At 41.2% G+C, this 15546-nt stretch overlaps 1 protein-coding gene across 1 annotated transcript; it reads left to right on the top strand.

Annotated features, from left to right (window-relative positions):
- The first annotated feature begins 233 nt into the window (after positions 1–233).
- Styk1 (serine/threonine/tyrosine kinase 1) lies at positions 234–14783 on the top strand. Its single transcript, XM_059258687.1, has 9 exons — positions 234–603; positions 1375–1509; positions 2532–2798; positions 3744–3925; positions 7215–7298; positions 9589–9803; positions 12313–12353; positions 12986–13082; positions 14267–14783. Exons 1-9 carry the CDS (start codon positions 540–542, stop codon positions 14469–14471), a joined length of 1290 nt encoding a protein of 429 aa, XP_059114670.1. The 5' UTR covers positions 234–539; the 3' UTR covers positions 14472–14783.
- The last annotated feature ends 763 nt before the right edge of the window (positions 14784–15546 follow it).

The raw sequence follows: 15546 nt of genomic DNA, 5'->3' as shown, positions 1-15546 counted from the left end.
AGGTGTCTCAGAATAGGCAAGCAAAAGCATGAATCATCTCTTTTGACATTTGTTGAATATTCATTCATTGTCTGAGTAAAAGGTGTAATGAAATGTTATGTATAAAAAAATGTGACGTGCAGCTGAAAGGAATTTAAGATGCTTCAAGGCTGTAGTGGGGGTAGACATTCTACCAGTGGTCAGATGTTGCTGTGGGTCCCTATTTCAGCATGGTCACAGAAGTCTAGGGTGTCCTTAAAATAATTTCAGTAAGAATGAAATGAAGGGATCAAGGTTTGAAAGATGTATAAGAGGAAAATACTTCAGGAGATAAAGAGTGTTCCTTCAGCCTGAATTCCAGAGAAAAGAGCAGAGACAAGTAGGTAGCTCAGAAAGGGCACTGCATGCTTAGTAACTAGAGATTCACAGTTGGATTTAAAATTTCTTCAGGTGCTCTTTTTTTCTAGAATAACACCCGAAGTTTTTGTGAACAACACATCACTGTGGCTGTGCTCTGTGCACCCTCTGTGGGCCGAGCAGAGGAGGCTGTACCTGTGGCGATGGGAGAGAAGGGTCGCCCAAGCCGAGCACTGTTGGAGTGCAGTCTCAGTGATAAGCTGTGTGGTAAGAGCAGACACAATTTCCTGTGATCTGATTCTGTAACAATAGAGACTGCGTTCTGGATGGTTCCAGAAGAGGAGGGCTGGTTTCATTTCTAGCAGGCATCATTTCTGTGGTGCGGGATACATGCCAATCAGAGATCAGGGTAGAAGAAATGACCCTCATTGGTCTAAGATGCAGGGTTGCCCTCCATGGGCCTCCATTGAAGAGAATGAGGGAATACCAGTGTAGCATGAATCTTAAATGGTCTTATTAATAAAAACAAACCTGGAGCCAGGTATTGGGGTGAACGCTGGAAGATCAGAGAAGCAGAACAAGCCACAGCTAAACTTACCTAGCCAACTTCTCAGCCGATCCTGTTTCTTTAGATTGGAAGCCTCTGTGTCCTCATCTAAATGGGTCTCAGCTGAACTGTGCTTCTCAAAGCCTAAAAGCTTAGCCAGCTCTAGTTCCTGGGTTTCACACCTTATATACCTTTCTTCTTTCTGCCATCACTTCCTGGGATTAAAGGCATAAGTCACCATGCCTGGCTGTTTCCAGTGTGGCTTTGAACTCACAGAGATCTGGATGGATCTCTGCCTCCAGAAGACTAGGATTAAAGGTGTGAGTGCCAACATTTTCTGGCCTCTATGTCTATCTAGTGGCTGTTCTGTTCTCTGACCCCAGATAAATTTATTGGGGTGTACAATATATCAACCACATACCAGGAGCACTGAGATATGGTGGGTAGGGGGATCTTGCAGACTTCTTACTTCCTGTTTATTGCCTACACAGTTGTCCAAGAGCAACAGTATGAAGTAATCATTGTTCCAGCTCTTCTGGTTGGTGGCTTCCTTATCCTTCTTGCAATCATCCTGTGGCTTTTTATTAGAGGACAGAGATCCCAAAGGCAGCGCCCTGGACCCCGGGGTAAGGCTCAAACCATGGAGCTAGGTATGGGCTCAGAGAAGATCTATTTTAAGAAAAATCGTATGCTAAGGTCTCAATAGGCCCAATCTATAATCAGATCTTATGAATTATAAACCCAAGCTACTTACATCTTGCACTCCTAATGGTTTTCTCTATAACTGCTTCTAACTCTATAATGATCTAGTTCCTCCTTGACAAGGCAAAATGATTCATGAATGCCTTGACTGGTCTCTCAGTTCATACGCTTTAAGACCCTCCAATAGCTTGTTGTGTTCCACAGAATGGAAAATTGCAAGGTTCTTCCCATGGCCTTGTATGATCTGGACTCTCTGGCCCTGTCTCTTATCTCTCCAGCCATCCCACTTGGCTTTCATCTGTACTGCCTTCCTTGCGGCTTCTTAAACAGCCCATGTGCACTCTTTTCTTGGTGCCATCATACATCTTGGTCCATCTCCTACAGTGTCATCATGGTTTGCTCTGTAATTGCTTCTAGGCTTTTATTAAATGTTATTATATCTGAAAGGCCTTTTTTGTCTTTACCTCTATAGATAAAATAGTATCTCCTTTTGCTATTTTCCCTCATCCATTCTTAATGTCCTATGTCCTATGATTAGAAACTAACCTTAGGTGGATATGAACCGTGCCTATCCTCAACTCACAGACAGTGTATGGCATATGGTGATACTTACTAAATCAGTGATTTATTTTGGTGCCTTTGGTGGGGATTCCTTTTCAGACTTGTCCTGTCTCTGTGCCATATTCATGGAAACACTGAAGGTAATCCCAAGGATGATAAAAAAGAAATATGACCACTTTCAAGGGATTCATCTTTAGTTTTTCTATGAGTAATGGAATAATTGTGACTGTTGTAGAAGCTTAGTGGTGGTATTCATTCATTGAGAAGCATCAGAAGATGCCCTTGTGTTATTCATTGAGAAATCTGGCTGGCCAGTTTGTTAAGTCTGCTTTTCTGATGTCCCTAAGGCAGGGGACAGCTGGTGGACATTGTCTCTTTGTTCTAGGTACTGCTTCTGTACCTGCATCTAGAGACCTAAGCCTGGAGCCAGCAGGACAAGGAGAAAAGGTGCTCGTACCACTTAAGGAGACCTCTGTGGAGAGCTTTCTACGAGCAGCCTTGCCTTGCCTGGCTAAGCTGCAGGTGCCCAGGGAACAACTCTCAGATGTTCTGGAGAAGATCCACAGTGGCAGTTTGGGGACCCTCTATCATGCCATGATGACCACCAGGGACAACCCTAAGCCAAAGAGTGTTGTCCTCAAGGCTTTAGAAGGTAAAGTATGAAGATCAACTTCTCTCCTCTTTTACTCTCTGCTGTGAGCCTATACCTGGAAATATTAACAGGAACCGCAAACAATAAGAGATATATCAGCAGATATGCTTATTGTGTATAAGGGAAGCTTGATGCAGAGTTCTTCTTCCTGGGTATTTAGATCTCTACCTCATCCTCACCTACTGAAGCCTGAAAAGTAGACACTACTGAAAAGTAGATGCTACTTGGCCTAGGATTATGGGATTGTTTATTTTATTTTTTTTTACAGTTTGATATCTTTTCTTTTTAAATTAATTTATTATTAGCGTGTGTGTGTGTGTGTGTGTGTGTGTGTGTGTGTGTTTGTGTGTGTGTGTGTGTATGGCATGTACATGTGAGTGCCGGTATGTGAGGTCAGAGGTTAACTTTCAGGTGTTGGTTCTCTCCTTCCATTGTGAGTTCCAGTGACTGAAAAGTCATCAGGCTTCCACGTCACCAGTCACTGGCTTTCACTGTCTGAGCCATCTCTCTGGTCCTTATACTCTTCCCTGATATTGTGTCTCTTTCCCTTCCTCCCCTTTCTTTCTCTCTGTATACACAATTAGCACTGGATACATAGAACATAAAACAAGGAAGGGCTAAACATAAGCAAAAGTGTTCATCAGAAAGCCCAGACAGTGATGTAATATGAACAGAGCACTCAGGCAAGTGAAAACCTATCCAGGTCTAAGACCCCGACTCTGTATTCTTTCTGTGACTCTGTATTATTTCTGTTAAAGTGACTGAGTATCACTCTCCTCTACATGGTACCCCTCCTGTCCCCTTTCTGGCTGTACTTCCTCCACTTTTGGTCCCTCTTCCACAAGGGGCCTTGAACAACACATCTGCATGTGTCTTTTGCTTCTTGCCTCTTACTCATCAGCTGCACTTGACTATTCACTGACCCAGTTCTTCTGTTTTCCATAGAACCCGCTGGACTCCAGGAGGTCCAGGATTTTATAGGGCGAATCCAATTCTATCAGTACCTGGGGAAACACAAGAACCTGGTACAGCTGGAAGGATGCTGCACAGAAAAGCTGCCACTTTACATGGTGCTGGAGGATGTGGTCCCAGGAGACCTGCTCAGCTTTCTCTGGACCTGCCGCAGGGTGAGCAATAGAGAAGCTGCATTAGTAGGGAAAAGCTTTGATTGGCTTTTCATGCACCAATTAACAGCACAAATGACAAAATATGCAGACAATGTAAAGGTGAAACAATTATCACTTTTGAATGGTACTATGACAATGTAAGTATGAAATAATCATCACATAGCTAGGTGGTGTGGATGTGGCTCAGTTGGTACAATGTTTGTCTAGCAAAAGGCCCAGGGCATAAAACTGTGTGTGGTTGCATATACCTATAATTCCAGCACTGGGAAAGATCTTGAGTTTAGGCTCATTTTCAACTATACATCCATTTTGAAGCCACCCTCAGCTACATGAGACCCAGACTGAAAACATAAAAATTCCATATCTGTTATGTGCACAATTAGCCACAAGTGACATGTGACTATTAAACACTTGACATGTAGCAGGAGAAACAGAAAATGAACTTTTTATTTTGGGCAGTTTTACACACTGTGAGTTGAAATAGACACTCGTGACTGGTTACTTTCTTGTTAAGCAATGTATGGTTAAAGACTTGTTCTTGCCTCCACTGCCTAACTCTGACTTTGGCAAGGTGGTTTTTGTTTTGTTTTGTTTTGTTTTGTTTTTTGCTATTATTTGCGACAGGGTTTCTATATGTAGCCCTGGCTGTCCTAGAACTTGCTATGTAGACTAGAGTGGCATTGAATTCACAGAAATCTGCCTGTCTCTGCCTCTCAAGCGCTGGGGCTAAAAGTATGTGCCATCATGCCTAGCCTGGAAAATTAATTCTGATCTGAGTTTTATAAATAAATTATCATAAAATGTCAAAGACATTATGTATGTAAAACATAGCAGCAATTGGTACTTAATAAGCAATCAAAATGATAGCTGTTAAAAATGATAATGACATAACAATATTACCACTCTCAGTAATAATAGTTACTCTGTTATTAACTGCTAAGTGTATTTTCCATTCCATAAAAGCACCCTAGTGTGCCAGAGTTGACAAGGGAGAAAATCAGCTATAAGCATTTGTGTGTCAAAATCTTAAAAAAAGAAATAGCTCATAAGTTTCTAGATTCAAATGGATCTCCTTTTTAAAAAAATTAATAAGGGAAAAACATGACAATTGGTTATCCAATATCAAATGGTCAGCCCTGAAAACATACACATTCAAGTAACATACCGACTGAGCAGATTGTATTTATATATTTGTGAATATATACATACATACATATGCACATATATAGTAACAAAGAAAAAGAAGCTATGAATTTGAATGAGAGCAAGGGGGAGGTAAACATGGGAAGGTTTAGAGGGAGGTAAGGGAATGGGCAGATAATGTAATTATATTATAATCTCAAAAAGTGAAAAGTTATTAAAAAACAAAATACTACTACTACTAATATCCTTAGTTCTCTAAATGCTCCTCCCTGAAGAGCTGAAGAAACCAGTGTCCCTGGTTTCTCACTTGCTTATGAGCCAGCTCAAGATTAACTGAACCCACAGACAGGCTGACCATCACACAACTGGAAGTGTGTGGGAAAGGAGCCTGTGGAATGAAGTCTTTCCCCTGGGATGTGAAGAAGAGAGCGCAGACCCTGTCAGTTTAAACCTTTCAAGAGATTGTCTTTCTGCCACCAGTTCTGTGCTCTCACCAACATGCAACTTTCCAGTCTTCAGAGCCTCCATCTTCTCTACTTCAGATCATCTGCATCTGCTCTTCTTACGACTTGAAGCACCTTTCATGCAGCTTATGTCCACAAATCCTTCCTCTCCCCACCGTCCTCTATCCGTGAGGTCGCTCTCACCTTCCTCCTACCACCACATGGTCTAGTAGAGGCTGTACATTTCCTTTGTGGCCCTTACCATATGTAGCCATATATTTATTTACAGTTTTCTGATTCTAGTTCTCATGTCTGGCATTCAGTAAGTCTCGAAGGCATCAGGCTCAGATGAGAAACTGTACGTAGTGAATTTTCTCAACTTCTTTTTTGTTTGTAATTTGAAATTTTCTGTAGATGAAATTCTAAACAGTCTTATTAAATAAGAAACACAGAGCCAAATGCAGAGTTAAAAGCCCAAAAGATCAGAGCACTAGAGAAGCCTTTAGCTTACCGGTCACTGCTGTCCTTCCCCTGAGAGAAAGAGACCTTCTCCTGTGTGACTTGTCTTTTTATTGCCTTTCTGTTCTACCTTCTCATTGGCTCTAAACCCAACCACATGATTTCCTTGTCACTGCCTGTCTATACAGACCTCCAGGTCTCTATGGTTTGTACTGAGATTAAAGGTCTGAGTCACCGCTTGGCTGTGTCCTTGAACCCACAGAGACTCTGCCTGCCATGTGATTGGAAATAAGGGTGTGTGCCACCACCACCAGACTTCTGCTAAATGGCTTGGTTTTAGCTCTGACCCCCAGGCAACTTTATTTATTAACATACAAATAAAATCGTATTTCAGCACAAATAAAATATCACTATATTTTTCTTTTTTAAAATTTTCACTTTTGTTTTCTTCACTTTTGAAGACCAAGCTTTTAACAGGGAAACTGGCATAGGTAAGCCTTCCGTATAGCTGTGTTAATCCTGTGCATGTCTGCACACACAGTCCCAGAACAACTGCTGCATTACTCAGTGCAGAGTGTCAGCCCTGCTTATTTTTTTTGTCTGGTGTTCAACTGCTTTCCTTAGCATTTCTGCAGTTCAGGGAACCCCGTTCCTCTGTGTATCTGAACATACCTAATGTTCCTCTCTTGATTACATATGTTTTCAGAAAGATTACTCAGCAACTAAGAGTGCCTCCTGCTCTTGCGGAGGACCAGGGTTCAGTTTCCAGAACTACATGGAAGCCAGATGCCATTTTCTGGTTTCCAAAGACACCAGAGATACATGGGGTGCATATATTCATACATGCAGGCAAACATTCACACATATAAAAGAAACATAAATGCACCTTAATGTTTTACATTTCTCTCTCCTGTGTGTGTGTGTGTGTGTGTGTGTGTGTGTGTGTGTGTGTGTGTGTGTGTATGGGTGGGGAGCACATAGAAGTCAGAGGACTACTTGTGGGAGCCAATTCTGTCCCTCCACCAGGTGGATTTTGGGGTGGAACTCAGATCATCAGGATTGGTGACAAGCACTCTCATCCTCTGGCCATCTCCCCAACCCCTTCTCTTTGACTCTTAATCCCTGTATTTTTATGTTGTTCTTAGCTTTGATATCTCATTTCAGAGTTTCTCTACCACAATTTAAAAAAGAAAATACGTTTAAGTCACTTTTATATAACGGTTTTCTTTCCTCTGTCTCATTAGGATGTGATGACCATGGATGGCCTGCTCTATGATCTCACAGAAAAACAAATATATCACATCGGAAAGCAGGTCCTTTTGGCCCTGGTAAGACCAGCATAAGTGGAAACTGATGGTTGGATTTTCTCATCAGCCTAGTATTTATGCTGTATTTCCCACACTAACAATTCTAAATGGGGTATATATCTTTATGACAGTTAGATAAAGTCAGGGAAAGACTATTCACTGACAGTGTTTTTTAGCCCCTTATTTATGAAATTATTCAGGTAATACAGTGCAGTATAAGGCATTCCAGGCAGAAGACAGTCAATTTAGGATTGATACAGTGAACTAGAAGGATGTGAAAGTTTACTTAGCTTAAATTTCAAAAGCCAGGGTCACAATTAATTTGGTATTTGAACTTGTACACATGTAAAAGAAGAAACAAGGGAAGCAAGATGGAGGAGATATGAGGGAGGAGAACAAATGGGTGAAAGGGTGAAGAAGGACGCAGATTTCTACCTGAAAAACAAGACAGACTAGCTTGGATTGTGTTTGGGTGGAGACTTTGTTTGATGAGAGATGTGATATGAAACACACACACACACACACACACACACACACACACACACACACACATATATATATCTATATGAAAAATAAGGAGCAACGGGAAGAGGAAAGAAAGAACAGGAAAGGCCAGCTGTTCTTCTATTTTTAAGCCAATTTAAAAAGGTTTAAAGAATTTAGGGTTTCAGAAAAAAATTACCTTTGTCAAAATTACTCAGGAAGTATATAACTATGTCTGTGAAATTATTTGGTTGTATTTCAAATGGATATTTTCTATAGAAAAATCAAGGCTCTGTGAAACTATGATTTTAAGCTTCATTGAATTTTGCTACCACAATGTGTGAAATGGATCAGGGTCTAAAGGGACTTTTGTGTGTGTGTGTGTGTGTGTGTGTGTGTGTGTGTGTGTAGTGGTGATAGTATGGGGGATTGAACTCATGGCCTCTTACACAGCAATAGGTGCATGCCTGGTCCACCAGGTATTTAAATGAAATTAGGAAAAATGGACTAAGAAGGAAGCGATGGGAGAAAAGAGAAGCAGTTCTGGTTGGAACTCCCATTGGATGGAGAGAGAAGCTATTGTCTTCACATCTTGGAGGGTGTAGTCAAAGTGTTGCTAAGCTGTGAGCTTCAGCCTACCTTGCCTCCTGAATTATAAATGCAGCGGTATCTATCCTACAGGGCTGTACTGATCAAACTGATGCATCCATCAGGTACCTGTATCACCTCTCACAGGGCAAGGCTATGTTTTTGTTGTTATCTTTAATGACCTTAAATTTAGTACATTCTTCAGTTCTTCTCATTCGAGTAAAATTTCCTTATATATTCTTTAATTCAGCTCATCATGTTTAATTTCTTTGTTCTAAAAATTTCCAAGGGACGAAAAACCACACTCATGGTCTCCTTCTTTATCAGTGACTGGAATCTGTCACTTTAACCCTCTAAATTTCCCTTTTCTGTCCGTGTTTGGTAATGGGAGCCCCAGATTGCTGGCTCTTCAGTCACGCACAGCTGAGTGGTTTCATGCCAGAGGAGGTGATCCAGCACAAATCACCAACAACCGTGACTTCCACCTGCGTTTCTAACCACACCAGAATCCTTTGATCCTTTATACTTCAAGTAACTACCTCTCTCTTTCTAGATCGTGGCTTAGTAAATCTGTGCTAAAAGTCTTAAAGTTTGTTTTTACAAGGTCTCAGAATTTTGATCTGGAGCCTGGCTTCAGAACTATTAGTGGACTGGTAGAGTCTGTGGCACTTTCTGAGTTAAGAGACTGGCCTCTGGTTACAATCACCTTCTGTCTTCCTTTGTGTTTGCCTTAAAGATACTTCCTTAACTTCATCTATTTATGAGGACAGAATGAGATGATATGAACCTTTCTATAAATTTGTGACATGGCATTCAGCTTTTCTGTGTGCTTTGATCTCTGTTCCAGAATTGACCTGAGTACCATTGGAAAGGAAAATACAATCAAGAGAGGCTAGGGTTGACACAGTGCATGTGATCATGCTTTCAGAGTCCAGTGCTAGGGGTGGGCATGCAGCACACCCGCAGAGTGCTCACCCAGAACAAGGAAATGCCAGGATCCATCTTTAGCACTGGAGGGAAACCCCTGTGTTAGTGCCATTTGAATCATTCCCTGAGTTTGGTTATCCTAAAAATACGGTGAAAAGGTCTAATCCCTTATCCTGCTTTGGAAATGATCTCATTGTTTAGTGAGAGTGTTTGGAGCAGAGAAGGCCCTTGTCTTTTCAAGGCCACCCAAGACTGTCTTATTTGTGAACTTTGACTTTCAGAAGGCTGATTACCTTTGATCATATGCTGATAGGAATTCCTGCAGGATAAGCGTCTATTTCATGGGGATGTGGCTGCCAGGAACATCCTGATCCAAAGTGACCTGACTGTCAAACTCTGCCGACTGGGCCTGGCGTATGAAGTCCACACTCAAGGAGCCGTCTCCTCTGCTCAGACCAGCACCATCCCTCTCAAGTGGCTTGCTCCAGAACGGCTTCTCCTGAGACCTGCAAGCATCAGAGGAGACATGTATGTTCCCACTCTTTCATTTCTTCTCTTTGAGGCTTGGTGTTTCCCCTGGAACATGACTGCACTTGCAGTCAATTATGTCTGCAAATGAGACATACTCTCAAGCAAAGATATTTGTCATTTGCTTTCAATCATTTTTTAAAATGCTTTTTCCAGTAGTTCTTGTGAATTAGAGTGGCAGCTTTTGTTAGAAAAGAAAAAAAGTGAAAATATTATTCAAATCAGTGTTGGAAGACTTACCTTAGCATCCTTACTTTAACCTTTAGGTCGTGCATGATTCCACTTAAAAGCCAGGGAATGAAGAATTTGAAATAAAATATTTATACGTGTTTTAAGTCACTTCTTTTAAAAAAATTACTTATTTATTTACATGTGCCTGCATGAGTTTATATGCACCATGTATGTATAAGAGCTATTGGTAGCCAGAAGAAAGTATTATATCCCCACAACTGGAGTCATAGGAGGCTGTGAGCCAACACATGTGTGGTAGCAACTGAACCCAGGTCTTCTGCAGGAGTAGTAAGTGCTCTTAATCCCTGAGCTATGTTTCCACTCCCAAATCACTTTTTAAGTGAAAACTTTTGCATGCATATTTATCAGACTTTTGAAGGAGAAAAAAAATCTACATTTTGTGAAGGGTCTTGAACATGCAAATACAGCACATAAGCCATGATCCTTTTGTCTTCACCTCTGAAGTGCAGGGGTCACACATGTATACCAGTGTCCAGATATAAATTGTGTTTCTGGTTTGAATAGCAGCTGTAATGATGACTAATGGCTGGATGCCACTTTGGGACGGTTCTTAGTACATACAATGAGAGACCTGAAAATATTTGTGAAACAACCTGAGACTTATTGTTTCCCTTCTCATTTTTTTTTAATTTTTGTTTTTTTGAGATAGAGTTTCTTTGTGTAGGCTTGGCTGTCTTCAAACTGCCTCTGCCTCCAAAGTGCTGAGATTAAACGTATGCACTACCACTGCCTGGCTCCCCCTACCTTATTTTCTTGTTGACTCATCTGTATAATTTTGTAACATGTTATTCATTTCTTTTTTTTTTCAAGTTATTTGGGGGTGGGAGTAGAGTTGAGACAAGATCTTCTATATACCCCTGGCTATCCTGGAACTTGTTATGTAGAAAAGGCCGAGTTTGAACTCACAGAAATCTGACTGCCTCTGCCTCCTATGTGCTGCAATTAAAGGGCATGTACCACCACACGTGCCTCATTTTTGTTTTGTTTTGTTTTAAAGACAGTCTCCCTGGGTAGCCAGACTGTCCTTAAACTAGTGGTGGAAGTATTAAGGCAACTCCATGTAGTTAAAAAAGAGGTTTATTTTGTGGGGTAACTTACAAGTAAAGGGATAGGTTACAGGGTCCGGGAGAGTGAAGTGCAATCTAGCAGTGTTCTCTGGAGAACTCTGCTCGGTCAACATCCAGCATCCAGGATCCAGGAACCAAGAGAGCCGGCCCATCTGGATCTCAGGTCTTAAGGGCTCCTGTCTCAGCCCCGCCTTGTAGGCGTGACAATTACTGGAAGCCTCAATGGGGGTAGTACTTCCAGGTCAAAATTGGACCAGCTACCCACTACAGACCCTCCTTCATCAGTCTTTCAATGTTGGGATTATAGCTGTGTACTACTATTGCAGGACATTTTCTTTTTAGCAGTATACTCTTACAGACTAGTTTTAAAACATTCAATTCATTTTTAAAAGATATATCTTATGCAAATATTTAAGTATCTTCTATAGCATTTAATGATCGATTAACTATAATTACATATACAATTGGTATAATCAGGATAGTAAAGACTTGAAATTGATCTTTGGAAATTATATACCTCAACTGTTTGAAGAGGCATACAAATTCAATGCAAAATGCCTTCCCTGGTGTCCATATCACAGGAGGCAGTGGGAATTTAAACATCAGCACAATGAGCCAGTTAGAATGCTTCCACTGATTTATCACTGATACCTGCCTTTCAACAAACTGTGGGCAATTTTACTTATAAAATGTCACTCATTTAATGATGGTATCAATAGTGAAGGATGTACCTCTCAAGTCATGTTGATTAGCCAAATTCCCTGTCCAAATGTCTAAAGTTTACTCATACTTTTTCTAGGTTTGGGTAAATAGATCTACTGAGAAAGTTGTGGTTAAATGAAGAATCCCTCTTTGCTTTGTGCTGAGTAAAGGTTAGAGTTTGAGCACAGAGGGGACAATAAGATGAAAAAAGAGGGGCATTCTGTTTTAGTGAGTGGATTTGTGATTGTACGCTCATATATTAATAACAACAACAAACATGTGTTATGAAGAAGGGACATAAACTCAGCTCTTAAAGAGATGAGATTCTGGGGACAGACAGGAATGTTCTCTAAAACTCTGTTACTTTGCCTCTTTTGAAAATACTTCAGCTCTCTTTGACTCTTTCATTTCCCTGCTGATGTTAAAGTAAGCATTCTTTAGTAAAGATAAAGGTAGAAATTAAGTGGATGGCTTTGTTTCTTTTACAGCTGGTCCTTTGGGATCCTGCTTTATGAGATGGTGACTCTAGGTAAGGATGACCTTCAGGCGAACAAGCAAGCTTGCTTATTTGGAGGGTGGATGCTGTAGCCTTGGAGAAAGTGTTTTCAGACCAGGACAGATTGCACTGGGTTGACATGAATTCTGAGCCTCTTTCCTCTAAAATCTACTAAAATGATGATCCCCTTTCTTCTCTCTTCCTCTCTCTCCTAGACCTTCCTTAACTTACTTTAGCTCTCCTTTTCCCCTTTATTTCCCCCAAACCACACCAACTCCATAGCATGTTTTCAAACCCAAAGGTTAATTTCCATAGCAATATTATATAAACATAAGAACATTTCCTCAAGTTTATTAATACATTCAATTTAGAAACTGTAGCTCCTTCTGTGTTGTGAGAAGTGGAAGGCAGTTCCCAGTTTCTGTTTTGCCTTGTTTTATTACTTTCCTTAACACTCAGCATCTCCTAATGTTACCTTTCTTCTCGAAAACATCTTTTCTGAAATCTACTGCATCCTTACACAATCAGCAGGAAGCAACTATACTGTACACAGTATTTCCCCATGGCTATGATTTAAAGGCCACTGTCTGAGGTCAATGGATATTGGAGTTATTTTCACTTCCTATTTAGGTCTCTTGCTGCTCTCATGTTTTACATATTGACAGGGGCACCACCATACCCTGAAGTCCCTCCCACCAGCATTCTACAGTATCTTCAGAGAAGGAAAATCATGAAGAGACCCAGCAGCTGCACACATGCCATGTAAGTGGCTCTTTTTTTTTTTTTTTCCCGAGACAGGGTTTCTCTGTGTAGCTTTGCGCCTTTCCTGGAACTCACTTGGTAGCCCAGGCTGGCCTCAAACTCACAGAGATCCGCCTGGCTCTGCCTCCCGAGTGCTGGGATTAAAGGCGTGCGCCACCACTGCCTGGCTGTAAGTGGCTCTTAAAGGCTTGAGTTTCTGTAATTCCAAATCACGTTTTCATCCCTATTAACTACACCCTTTTCAGTGTGCCTTAGATGATCGTTAGTTGTCTTTATATGCTAATGCATGGCCTTAAATGAAGCATGAGGCAAAACAAAATCAGTTCTGCTCAACAACTGTGTCAGTCACTTTTCTAATTGTTGTGACAAAATACTCAACAGAAACTGCTTCAAGGAAAAAAGGCTGACTTTGTCTCACTGTTCCATTATAGTGAGGAAGGCAGAGCAGAGGTGCTCAGTCTGTGGCTGCAGAAGCACATAGACAGATTGTTCAAATGCCTGTGGACCAGCAGGCAGTGAACAAAGGCTGAAATTAGAATGGCTATAACTTTCAAAGGCTTCCCCTGGTGCCAAAAGCTGGGGAATCAAGCACTTAAAATATGGACCTGTGGGGGACAGTTCAAGCTCAAGCCATAAATATGTCATATATGTGTACTGATCAATATGCATATATGATATATACTTATACATTATATACATTACATATACATTACACACATATATGTATATATACAAACATCCTCATATACAATTTTGAGGCAACCCCTGAGGACTCTAATTTTTGCTTTCACAAGAAGCCTTCAGACAAAGGACCTGGCCTTAAAGAACCTAATACTCTGATGAGAAGATAGTTCAAACGTGAGATGATTAAAAGCCCCACTCATCACACCATAGAGTGGAACAGACAATTTATTCCTAGCCTTGTTACCTTATTGCACTGCATGGTGGAAAAGGAAGAGTTCTTCTGTCACTTTGTAGTCTGAAAAGTCTCCAGCTTTCTATTATAAAAAGAAATCATGCTGAGAGAATGTTGAGAGACTTGGTAGAAAGAGAATGGTAGAGTACCACTCTCTGGAAATACAATGGGAGACAGGGCAGAAAGATCAAAGGGTGGAGGGCTTTTAGTTTGTTCTTGAAGAGGAACTACATTCCTTTCACATTCCTCTCTGTTGTCCGCATCTCAGGTACAACATTATGAAATGCTGTTGGCAATGGAGTGAGAACAGCCGTCCCTTACCTGGAGAGCTGCGCTTGCGCCTTGAAGCTGCCTCTAGATCTGCGGATGACAAGGCTGTGTTGCAAGTGCCAGAGTTAGTGGTGCCTGAACTGTATGCAGATGTGGCTGGCATCAGTGCAAAGAGCCTTTCCTACAGCTACAGTGTCCTTTGAAGATGCCCCCAGACAAGTGCTTGAATTAAGTTCCTTCAAGAACAGAGGGAAGGAACCTTCTATGGGCAACAAAGGGAAAAAAAGGACATGGATCCCACATCTTCCCCTATACATTTTCCTGGAAATATGAAATGCTGCTGGATGAGGCTCTACCTCTACACACCATGTACTCAAGACTCACCATCAGTTTGTCTGCTCCCCAATCCCGAGGGCCTGAGCACAAGTGGTGGACAGTGTCATTTCAAAGGAGCTTTTTAAAATCTTAAATAATTGTTGGGGGATAGGGTAAAAGGGCTGGTCCCACCCACCCCAGGCTGGTTTTCAACTAAAAGTTTTTTTTTTTTTTTTTTACCTAAACTATTACAGAGTATAAATAAATCTGAATGGCATAAATGAATAGTAACACAACATAGGAATTCATGAGAAAGAAAGTTCAAGGTTCTTTTTTTCTGAGAAGTGTAAGGGGAATCAAGATCCCCTTTAAGAAGAGATCTTGTCTCTTCTACATTGAGAGGACATAAAAGTTGTTCAGTCCTCGTCCCTTCATGAAGAGTTGGAGAAGAACTATGAAAAATAATACTGAATTTTTCCTTGACTATAGATTGAACTTTTATTGAACTCTTTTATTGAACTCTGAGACAGGTGGACCCTGTTTGATACTACATTCAATTAGATGCAGGAGTCATTTCATAATTAAGAACATTGTTTATGACATTTGCTTGCTAGTCCTGTTAGACTAAGGAGAATAAGTCTAAAGAACCAAAGTTAGATCTAGTGGTGTGTGTGTGTGTGTGTGTGTGTGTGTGTGTGTGTGTGTGTGTGTGAGAGAGAGAGAGAGAGAGAGAGAGAGAGAGAGAGAGAGAGAGAGAGAGAAAGGAGAGAGAGAGTGCGCGCACGCGCGTGCACCCAATGAGTTGGAAGCATGGAGACCAAGCAAGAAGATTTACTAACCCAGGTGGTCATTAAGAGGTGCCAAGCCGGGCGGTGGTGGCGCACGCCTTTAATCCCAGCACTCGGGAGGCAGAGCCAGGCGGATCTCTGTGAGTTTGAGGCCAGCCTGGGCTACCAAGTGAGT

Source organism: Peromyscus eremicus, chromosome 3, assembly GCF_949786415.1.
Source record: "Peromyscus eremicus chromosome 3, PerEre_H2_v1, whole genome shotgun sequence".
NCBI lineage: Eukaryota > Metazoa > Chordata > Mammalia > Rodentia > Cricetidae > Peromyscus > Peromyscus eremicus.
This window is presented reverse-complemented; position numbering and strand designations above follow the sequence as displayed.